The sequence below is a fragment of the Tympanuchus pallidicinctus genome, unplaced genomic scaffold (assembly GCF_026119805.1).
Source record: "Tympanuchus pallidicinctus isolate F22 unplaced genomic scaffold, pur_lepc_1.0 scaffold13, whole genome shotgun sequence".
In the NCBI taxonomy this organism is placed as follows: Eukaryota; Metazoa; Chordata; class Aves; order Galliformes; family Phasianidae; genus Tympanuchus; species Tympanuchus pallidicinctus.
Window position 1 is genome coordinate 15,633,547 of NW_026294648.1, and position 11,260 is coordinate 15,644,806.

General features: G+C 47.5%; 1 protein-coding gene across 1 annotated transcript; it reads left to right on the forward strand.

Annotated features, from left to right (window-relative positions):
- Nucleotides 1-1,572: 1,572 nt before the first annotated feature.
- On the forward strand, nt 1,573-10,657 carry RAP2C (RAP2C, member of RAS oncogene family). Its single transcript, XM_052673109.1, has 3 exons — nt 1,573-2,099; nt 3,749-4,068; nt 8,147-10,657. Exons 1-2 carry the CDS (start codon nt 1,827-1,829, stop codon nt 4,025-4,027), a joined length of 552 nt encoding a protein of 183 aa, XP_052529069.1. The 5' UTR covers nt 1,573-1,826; the 3' UTR covers nt 4,028-4,068; nt 8,147-10,657.
- The last annotated feature ends 603 nt before the right edge of the window (nt 10,658-11,260 follow it).

The following is an 11,260-nucleotide window of genomic DNA, read 5'->3' on the forward strand; positions in this document are numbered from 1 at the left end:
CACCTGCTGCAGACTCGCTGGCAATGGCCTGCTGCAGAGCTTGGGCAGAGGCAATGAGCCACAGCCACCTCTGCTCAGTAACTGCAGCCTGCAGAGGCAGCAGCAGCAGTCGGTGCACTGCTCACCCTTTGTCTGGTGAGGAAGTAGCTGTACCCCTACCAGCAGAGCTGCTCCCTCCCTCCAGAGCCTGGGCTGCTCCTCTCTGGGCTTCAGGACAGGGCAGGGCTCTTCAGCACTGCACAGGAGCCGCCTCTCACCTTCGTGAGATGGGGATTGCAATTAGTCCTGGCCCTTTGCTTGTGCCATCTGTCTGCTCCCCGAACATCCCTGCAGGATCTGTGTCTTAGCAGGTTAATTTAATAACTGCCTGCTTTATTGTTGCTGGCCGCGGGCACGGCACGGAGCAGCTGAGTACATCAACAGCACAGACCAGGAATCAAACACTGCCCAGATGCTCATTTAGGAGGTTTGTTTTGCCGAGGGAGCACAAACCCTCCCGTGGGACGAGCACTGCATCGTTCTCCTTGGCAAGAGACGGCTAAAAAACAGCAGTGGAGATGAAACCAGGTCACAGTGCTACACCTCAGAGGTACAGCGAGGTGAGGACAGCATGAGGGCAGCAGAAAAGTGTTGTTGGCTGGAGGTGAGCGTGTGGCACGGGGCTTGGCCATTGACAGAAGCAGCAGCCGTTCTCATCTGGAGCATCAGCAGCAATTTCTGTGGCTGCAGACCACGGCAGCACACAGCCCAGTGAGAAGCCGTGTGCTGATGTAGGGAACGACTGCCCTGTGACCTCCACCTCCTGTACAGACACCATAAAGCACCAACTGCTGGGAGCTGGGAAGGAAATCTGACAGACCCCAAACTGATCTCCATTAACAGGACCTGGAGGAAGAACCCAAGCCGTGCTGGCCGTCGCTTTGTGCCGGCTGTTGCTTTGTGCCGCCCAGCTGCGCTCTTTGCCCCCAGCCCCGCTTCCTGCTCATTTCTCCACCCATCGCACAAAGGCCCGGCAGCGCCACAAAGCCGCGCGCACAAGGAACCAAAGCGGCCGTGTAATCTCATTATTGTAACCCTCATCCTCCCTTTCCCCTTTTCTCCCTCCCCCATTTGTCGCCGATTAGAACCGGCCGGCAGCTTTCAGCCGGTGAACAAATAACGCTATTTATGCACACGGCCGGGCTGCCTCCCGGGCTGGGCGCGAAGCTCCCCCGCTGACCCCTGGCGCCCGCAGACCAGCGGGAGCCGCAGCCGGGCACAGAACGCAGCTCCCCAGGCCGAAAAGCTCCGCGCTGCGGCCAAGGGGCGGCGCGGCGCCACAGCGACCACGCGCGCGGCCCCGGGCGGCCCCGCCCACGAGGCGAAGCCCGGCCCCGAGCGCCCCGCCGCCATCTTGGGGCGGTGCCGCGGTGCCGCACGCGAAGCGGTCCCCCGGGCGGAGAGCGAGGCGCCTCGGTGCCGCACCCAAACCCGTCCCCTTCGGCGCGGTGACGTCAGACGCAGAGGGGCGGTGCGCGCGCGGCCGGAAGTGACCCGCGCAGAGCGGCGGGGAGGGGCGCGCTTCCGGTGCCGCAGCGTAACCCTTCCGGGCGGGGCTGGCCGCTGCCGGGCGGTTCCCGCGGCGCGATGGAGTGAGGCGCGGCGGTAAGCGGCGGGCCCTGGCCGCAGCGCGCAGCACCGGGCCCTTACGGCCGTCTCTCCTCCTTGGGCCGGCGCGGGAGCGACGGGGCCTCGCCCTTCTCCTCAGGCGGGCCGGGGCTATGCGAGGGCCGCGCTGCCGCCTGCCCTAGGCCCGGGCCCGGCGGGGGAGCGGCGAGCGGGGCCCGATGCGGGAGTACAAGGTGGTGGTGCTGGGCAGCGGGGGGGTGGGGAAGTCCGCCCTGACGGTGCAGTTCGTCACCGGGACCTTCATCGAGAAGTACGACCCGACCATCGAGGACTTCTACCGCAAAGAGATCGAGGTGGACTCGTCCCCCTCGGTGCTGGAGATCCTGGACACGGCGGGCACCGAGCAGTTCGCCTCCATGCGCGACCTCTATATCAAAAACGGGCAGGGCTTCATCCTCGTCTACAGCCTGGTCAATCAGCAGTCCTTCCAGGTAAGCGGGTCGGGGCTCTGCAGGAAGCGTGGGCTCGGCCTTCCTGTGAGGGCCGAAGTGAGCACGGCCGGGGCCCCGCGCTGTGCGGGTGCCGGTCGGGGTGCCTGCGTTGTGGAGGCCCGCGCAGCGCTGGAGAACAATGACCCGCTCCCACTTCCCTGTTAGAAACGTGTTGGCAATCCCCTTCTGCGAGAAGATCACTCGATATTAAAACCAACGCTTCCTCTTCTTCTTTTTTTTTCCCCTCTTCTTAAAAGGAGTTTTTCTTCGGTTGCTTTTGAAGAGAAAATTATTGCTCTTCGGTTAAGACTTGCTAAATCAGCTGCTGTTTTCCGCCCCCTCCCCCCCAGAATCACGTTCCTGTCCAGCATGAGCTCGGTGCTCTGGAACACTGGGTGGTGTGCTGAAGAGAAACCGTATGGGATACTGTGTGGCTCTGGATCTCTTTCCTACTATTAAAACTCTCTAGAAATGGAAGCGTCTCAGCCATCACCTGGGCTAAGCTGCCTGGAGGATCGAGGCTTTATTTGAAGGGAAACATGTGTTTAGCAGCGCTGCATACAATGCAGGGATTTGCATCTGCTGTGTTGGCTTTGGGTTTGGAATTGGGCGTTTTCCAGCTGCTTGGAGAAACCTCGCACACCCCCACTGAAGCAGAACGTCTGCTTCTACTGAGGGCTCAGTTTTACCTTAGCAGAGGGTTCTGTGTAGCTGAATACAAGCTGCAGATGTGCTCCCTTTGGAAAACAAGGGCGTTGGGATGCTTTATTTTCACATATTTTTGGGGACTGCTGACTCCCCATTATTCAAGCAATGGCCATACAGTTAGCAATCCGCCCTGTTAATATTTAGTTATTCTTATCTGTTTACAGCATGTTTGCTGCGAAGCCTGTAGGTGTAAACCACTCTGCAGGTCTTTTACACAGTAGTGACTTCAGACACTTAATTGCTTTGTCTCAGAACTATGCAAGAATTTGCAGAACTTAGTGGCTGGCACTGATAGTGACTTAAAACAGTCAGGGGACAGGGGAGGCTGACTCAGACTTGAAAGTGTAAACTCCTGATGTTAGCTCAGGCTTGAATAAATGCGTCTCTAGGTAATGCAATCTTCTTGCAGCATCTAATTTGGTTACTTACAAGTGATTAAACGTGTTCACAATGAATTATTTTAAGCCTTCCACAAGTGAGAAGGCTATTTAAATTATTGGCTTTCTCGAGCTGCAAACTGAACACAAACAGCCTCATGGGTTGTGTGGTGGTGTGATATTGCTCGTCGTGTTACAGGTTTGCTGTCATCAGACCTGAGACCATTTGTTTTAGAAAACTGAAATCAACCTTTCCAAAGCAGCTGCACTGTGTCTTCCTCCAGCTGAACCGAAAGGCTGTCTGAGATTTATGTTTGTATGGTTATGTTTGATAAAATGTAAGAATAGCTGGTGTGTAAAATTAGAAAAAAAGCAAACATTATTAAAGGTGGGTGTAGAACTTGTTGCGAGTTCTAGTTCCACATGGTTATGAGTGTAATAAAGCTTTGAAACGTTTTCAGTGTTCAGTAGCATGTGATGTTGGTTAAATGTGCTCCTGTAGTGGTTATACAGTGATTTCATGTGATTGCTTGCACGTACTAACTGCTTGGATTGTTTGATCAGGACATCAAGCCGATGAGGGACCAGATTGTCCGGGTGAAGAGATACGAGAAAGTCCCTCTGATCCTAGTGGGGAATAAAGTGGATCTGGAGTCGGAGAGAGAGGTCTTGTCTGCAGAAGGCAGAGCTCTGGCTCAGGAGTGGGGCTGTCCCTTCATGGAGACGTCAGCCAAGAGCAAAACAATGGTGGATGAACTGTTTGCTGAGATCGTCAGGCAAATGAACTATGCCTCCCTGCCTGAAAAACAAGATCAGTGTTGTACAACTTGCATCGTCCAGTGAGAGAAGTTAAGGAAAACCTCAGTCATGGCCATACAGAGCAGGTTGGTTGAACAGTTGTAACTAACTGAAGCGTAGAAGCATACTGTTTAAACGTGATATAATGTGCCAAGGAGTCTGAAACCAAGTAGTGTAGCTTTGGAGGTAGTTTTCCTCTGGAAGAGCTGGAGGTTCGTGGGTTCCGTTGCACGTAATTGCTTGAGTCACACAGAGTTCTTGCCTTACTGCACTATTGGTGGTTCAGGGAACGCTGCCTTTGCTTGTAGCAATTTTGTAGTGCAGCAAAGTTCATCATCTCACCTCCACCTGCTTTGACTGTCAGCACTGTATTGGACATTACTGTATCCTTAATGATGTTTTTGTGATGTTTCATTGTGTTTGGTATCGGAATTATTTTCAAGTTAGTGTGAATTACCTTGGGCTTGAATAGCATTATACTTGCCAAGCTTCCCACTAATTGTACCGAGAAGACTTGGAGCTTGCTTAAAAAAAAAAAAAAAGCTGTACAGAAACTGAATGTACTTAGAGGACATTTCTGTCTTATCAGTGGAATAAGTTTAAGAGAGCTACCCTGAGCTGTGAGGAGTGGCTAGAAGCCCACATGTACTTGTCAAGGACATGTACAAAGTGTTCTTCATCTAAAGACTCCTGAGCAGAGAATACTGTTGATAAAATGGCCTCCCAAGGCCTGACTCTGCTTTCCCAGTGACTCATAAGAGGTGTGGCAAGAGTGCAGTGTTCAGAAGGGACCCTGAAGTCAAGCTTCACTGGTCTTGAGTATTGCTTCCAGTCTTCTGCAAGGCCCTTTGCCCCCAAGGTCATCTTTCTGTACCACACCTTGCCTTTCACCCAGCTGTGTAAGAGGCTCTGCACCTCCCATGCAAGCAGCAGCACTGTCATTCCTGCACAGGGTGCTTCTGTGACCCCCTCCTCTGTTTTCCTCGGTGCTGCTGTGGGTGTGGTTTCAGTACCAGCTCAAACCCCTGCTTTGGAAGAGGCCCTTTCTGTGCAGCCAGCTGGTCTGCCAGAACCACAGTTTGCAGAGTCAGATGCGACAGACTTGATGTAATCTGTAAGGGCAAGTGCAGAGATGAAGGAGGACTTGAAAAGGCAGGGGAAAGAACTGCCTCACTTGAGAGCTACACTGATTAAAGCTTAAATTCTGACTGCCGTGTTAGTAACTCGAGTCAAAGGAGCTTCTTATGTCTGAGTGACAGGAGTGAAAACAGGTTATTACTGGAGGCTTTGGACTATGTATCCTCTTTAATCTTGAGCGTAAGGTCAGAGAGTGAAGTCTCAAAGCTTGTCTTTGAGATTGTTATCAATTGCTTTGTGGATGTAAAATTTTAGGTACTCGTGGCCCTGGTGCTGTCATACTAAAGATAGCATGGTATTTTATCTCCAGTGCTGTGGAGTAAGGAAGGGCTGCTGTCACCATGTAAGACGTGTTCAGGTTCAAGGTTTGCTTGGCTGAAAGGTGAGCAAACTGTACTGGAGCAGAGAAAAATAGAAATGAATGCTGCAGGGTTAATATCTTGGACCACTCGTAGTAATGCAGTTTCAGCAGGTTCTGGGACAGTTTCACAAATAAAAGCATCTCTTATGATACTGGGCCAGAAGTTACAGCAATCTGTTGAGTTACCAGTGGTTCACCTTGTGCAGATTGCTGTCTTCAGCCCTGACAGAACAAGGCCTGTCATCCATGAAATTTGTACTGCCAGAGTTGGTTACTTCTAAGAGATGCCTTTGAGTAATCCAGCCAGTTTGGAACATGACTTCAGATATGAAGTTTAGGCTTTAAGATGGGAGGGAACAGAGCCGTGTGTGATTCCTTTGAATCCTTCTAAGTTATGCTGAATCAGGATGAGTTTTCTAAGCAGAGCATGCTCTTGCTTCAGAAGAAACATCTGGGTTCTTATGTCTTTGTGGTCTCTTGAAGCACAAGATTCTGAGTTTCAGTGGTATGGCTTGCTTCTGCATTCTGCCATGCTCAAGGAGTCACGTAAAACCTTGAGCATCAAAATAGTTCCTTGCTTCTGGGAGATGCTGCTCCTGTCCAATATCTCTCACTTCAGCCTCACACTTTTTGGATGTTTTGTTATTCCTGGCTCCCATTCGATCCCTTCCCTTTGATTGAATTAGGGGTAGGACCTCGTTAGCTCTGCTGCCTGGTAATAAAAGTCTTGTGTGCTCTGGTGGAGGAGAGCTGCTGATGGGGTTTTCTGATAGCTGTAATCTGCTCTCTAGGAGAAAATGTTCTTATCTGTGATCCAGGGGACAAGTACTGCTTCTCAAACATCTGCTTGAGCAGTGGCCCCTCCTCAGTAAAGTGAAACCAAGGCAGTTAAAACTGCTGTCTTAAAAAAAACAACAAACCATGCGTGTGGGAAATGGAGTTGAGCTGTAGCTCCGTCCTGTCATCACCTCTGCAGTGTGTGAGCTGTGTCTGGGAGCTGCCTTTGGTGTGGACCAGTTAGTTAGTCAGCTCGAGGTGAAGTGCACAGAGACTGGTGGTGCTTCTACATTTTTGAGAAGCTTAAGGGAGGGCTGAGAGTGTGTGTGTGTTTGTTCCTGGTCACATCTAAGGCTGTTTCAGAATCAGTTTTAAGTAGAGGTTATCGCTTACGTCTTTCTGGTTGGTAGCTCAACCTATCTGCTGAGGTATCCACAGGACATTGTGTCGGTTCTGGAGTAATATGACTTTGAGTTACTGTTCCAGGCAGCCTTTGGTGAGATGAAGGCTGGAACATGTGCATAATCAGAATAACCCACGCTTCCTTTTAAAATATGTTTCCCTCCCTGTCCTGCTTCTGCAGTGGTCTTCTGTCAGCTCATTCTTGCATTCAGAGATGTGAGATTCCCAGTAGCTGCTCCCTGTTGCTCAGTCCAGCCTTTCTCTTGTATTTTCAGTGTGGCAGTGTTTCATCTTTTATATCTTTGAAATACAGTGCCTGTTGTTGAAGGTCTTCTTTAGAGGCACTGAACAGGTTGAGAACACTTTTGGCTGGCCCTGGTTGGTGACTTCTGCTCCCTCCATTCATGGCTAACTGACATCAGCAAGTGCTGAAGGAAAAGTGCTCCTTAGGGATTGAACCTGAACGTATGCTGTCTTCTGTGTGTGACTGTGAGGCAGACAAATTTGTCTTACCAGGTTTTCTAACATCCCCCTTCAGCCTGCTTACAGAGGGTAGGAACATCCTGGGTGAGGAAGGCCGGCCTGGTAGTGCTCACTGTAGTCAATAAAGTCAAATGACAAGATCAGAAATGTACACTGGGTGTTCCCTGATATTCAAACACACGGATGCTGAAAGAGCATTTTGAGGAAGCTGTTGCTTCTGTGATTACTGTGCCATGTGACTCTGTGCTGGCCACAGCTCTGGGTGCTGCGTTTAGGTGAAGTTTTGGGATGGATCAAATCTGGTAGGATGAAGAGCTGCCCTGTAAATGGTTTGCCTCCTGGGCTCCAAGCAAAGATGGAAGGTGTATTAAGTAGGTCTAATGCATCACTACTGAAAGCTAAGTGCTGTTGGCTTTGTTTTGGTTTGAATTCTTTTCCAGCAGTGCAGGGACCTTTCACATCCGTAACCCATGAACATCAGAGATACAGAAATGTCCTGGGCAGTGCTGATAAAGGTTACATTTTTGTGCATGATGAACAGCAGCACACGATGCTGCCCTGCTGTGAAGCTGAGAAACATTAAGGGCTTTTTTGGTGGTAACGTAGGGGATCAGAGTGCTGAGAACTCAGATGTCAAAGCACGTTGGTTGGCTCACCTGCCTGTTCCCAGCCCTTGTGTTCTGTGCCTTTGCTTTGCTCAGTGGTGAAGGGCCTCTGTGCCACCAGTGTGAAGCCCATCATCACTCCAGAGGAGCACTGAAGTTCCATCAGCTGTCGGACATCCTCAGAAACAGTTGAGTGTCCCTTAAGGGCAGCTGTTAGGAGGTGAATGGTTGTTACCTATTTGCCTCTTACAGTACCAGGATTAGAGGAAAAGAGCTTCAAGTGTGCCACTGTGTTTAAAGACCTGCTTTGGAGCTTAGTTCCACGCTGTGGAAGCAGCTGAGTTTGCTTTGAATATGTATTGCATGTGATTTTCATTGCTTATTTTGTTCACATTTCAGATAAAACTCAGAGGAAACTTGCACAGATGCTGCTTTGGAGAACTTTCAGCCCAGGTTGCAGAGCTGAGCCTTGGTAAACCTGTCTCTATTACAGCACATTGCCATACATCTAAGTGCATAAGGTTGGTGGCCTCCAGGATCCACACACCTTAATCAGAATGCTTAGCATGTTTACCATAAGTTTAAAATCTGTTCTTTATCTATCAGTCCTTTTATAGCTTTCTAAGTTCATATAATGGCTAATATGCAAGAGTTCATTTTTAATATTTTAATTGATTTCTTTAATCAATTTCTGAACTTGTATTTATTAAATACTTAAACTCAGTATTACCTACTCAATGCCTTTTAAAAGAGAGTTTTAATGGAGAATAAATTGAGCCTTAAACAAATGGTTACTTCTGTATATTACCTCGCATCAGTGCTTCTTTCTCTTGGCAAAGTTTTCTCCTCCGATGCAGCCGGTCGTTCCTTGAGACTTTCTGTTTACGTGTGACAGTGTCATGGAGAGATACTGAAGGCACCTCTGTTGTGTGGATGCAGTATCCCTTTTCTTGGCAAGTGCAGCTGTGATGCTGCTTGTAACTGGTCTGATTGGGCAGCAGGGATCTGAACGGGGCCTGAAGTCTCCAGCTGATGTTTTTTTGGGCAATCGTGGGTTTCTTAAACTCCCTTAATCAGAAAACAACCATTGTAGCATTGAAAAATGGCAGCGTTCTGTTCTGTCTACTGAGTTTCTCGACTTGCTTGTTTACATGCAGCTTCTCAATGCCTCTGGAAAGGGATAATGTATCCTTCAGAATGGGCTGTGTGCCTGGTCGGGGCAGCTCAGCTTTGCCTGGCACAGCAAGCGACATCTGGTAGATCTCTGCACATGTAAATCTAATGCAAATAAGATCACTTTACATTTTGTAGTTCCTAATATTTGTCTTTCTGAATAATATTTTAAAGCAATATTTGTTAAAAGTTTTTCTTGCACTGTCACAAATTGCTTTTTAGGTTTGTTTGTTTGTTTTTTTCCCAATAAACAAGTTTAATTTTAGAGACAAGTTGGTGTAACAAGGGGAAAAGCACCAGGTTTCAGTGATACTAACTGCAAGCGTGCTTTAAACAGCCATTGCCTTCCATATTGTTTACCTGATCAACATTTTCTCTGAATACTTGAAAATCTTAACAATAACACAGGTATAAAGAGCAGAATGAAAATGTACAAAGGACAGATGAAACAGTTTTGTTCAGTTTTAGTCACACGTTGCATCCATGAGAGCTTTTTTTTTTTAGCAGTGGTTTAAAATGTGTGATTCTTTTTCTTTGCAGAAGTTTAATAACTGCAGCTCACCTACTGCACCAAAGTTCTAGGTTTTTAGGAGCCCAGCTTTAGTCATTTGAACATGCTTCTAGAAATGTACATTCTTGCCCTGTAATAGCTAAATACCTTGGAGAAAAGCTCCAGTAAAAGCAGTGATGGATATGTGAGGTTAAGCAGTTTCGAACTCACGAAATGTATTGTGGATGATGGCATTTGAAACAATAAAGGATCACCAGTATCTCAACATTAATGTGTTTCATTGGTAATAACACAAGCTGACTTAGAAATACAGATTCTGAGTCTACCTTCAGCACTGAGTTTGAATCCTGATGAGAAGAGAAGAGCAGGTTTCCTGCTTGGGTATCAAAACACCTGATATTTTCTTGTGGGGTTACTTGAAATGTTGTCTGTTTGTTTTTTTTTTTCCCCTGTTTGTACAAACTTTATCAACAGGCTGAGGCTAATATTTAGGTTTGCACTTTAATATCAAAATTAAACCAAACCTTGTACTCAGAGTAGGGTTTTTTGTTTTGTTTTATTTTTAAGTGGTGGTCGTTGATCTTTTTTGTAGGTTGTAAGGAAGTAATAGGAAATAAAAGTAATTCCTGAAGATCTTAGTTTTCCTTTGTCTGAGGGTGGAAAAAGTTGGTTGGTATTAATCAGTGGTTCATTCCTATGGGTAGTTATCAAAGCAGTGTTCATTTTCATGGTCCTCAGCCAAAAAAAAAAAAGAAAAAAAAAAAAAGAAAAAAAAAAAAAGAGAAACTTTAAACTTGAACTAGCTTAGAGTGACAGGACTGGGAGAACGAGACATGGTTGCTTCAGCACACTTTGGGGGGAAAAAGGGACCAAAAGTTATTTTAGGCTTCCTCAATAGATTGCATGTGAAGTTGCTTATTAGATTAAGAGGCTAATAAATGAGATATGTATCGTCTTTACTATGGCATCTGTTTAGGAGTTGTTCAAATCACTGCAGTAGGGCTCTACAAATACAAATGTAACCTAACATCATGTATCTAATGTACTGTATCTTTATCAGTGATAGGTGAAATCTGGAATAACAAGTGCAAAAAACGGAACAATTACCTATAATGCTTTGTAAAAGAGTTTTTTCCAGTAGAAATCATACTTGTCATTTTGTAAGACAACCCTACAGCCCACCTGTTTGTAACTTTTTTTAATAAAATAGATACCTGTATTACCAACCTGGCCTCAGCTGGTCTGTGTTCCATTTCTTCTGCAGTGGGCCAAACAAGCAAGTCTCTTCCTTAAGTATATATATATACATAGAATTATTTTTTCTGGTTTGAGCATTTATGTTTGCCTTGTCCAAATCTGTAATGGCCTTATTTTTTCACGCAGGCATTTCTGTGTGCAGGTGGCAGTGGGGGCAGGTCCTGCTGCTGTCATCTTACCGTGTCTCCTGGTAACCCTGCGCTGGGCTCTCCGCCTCCTCCAGACGAGCACATGTGGAGCCCTGCTGCAGAGAGGCAGAAGATTTCTCTAGGAAACCTTTCAGCTGTTTGCTGGCTGTTATCTTAAATGCTCGTGATTGAGTCATCTGGGCCCTGTAACAAGAACTGCTTCTTCCTCAGAGCTTACAGTTTGGTGCTTGACCTTCTGTATTGCTTTTGTAACTAAAGATGCCTGTTAATGTGAGATGTGTTTGGAACTTTCAAAAACAGCCTTGCTGTCTTAGCAGCGCTTCTGGTTGGGTGGGCAGGCTGTCACCTCCCAGACTTAATGCCCCTCCTCCTGTAGAACAGCGTGAGCCTTATCTTGTTGGTAGGCTTCCGCTTCCTCTCTGA

Bases quoted from the DNA above. Each gene is read 5' to 3' on its own strand.
- RAP2C (XM_052673109.1), top strand. From the start codon at position 1,827: ATGCGGGAGTACAAGGTGGTGGTGCTGGGCAGCGGGGGGGTGGGGAAG. The intron at 2,100-3,748 runs GTAAGCGGGTCG...TTGTTTGATCAG, and splicing joins TCAATCAGCAGTCCTTCCAG to GACATCAAGCCGATGAGGGA.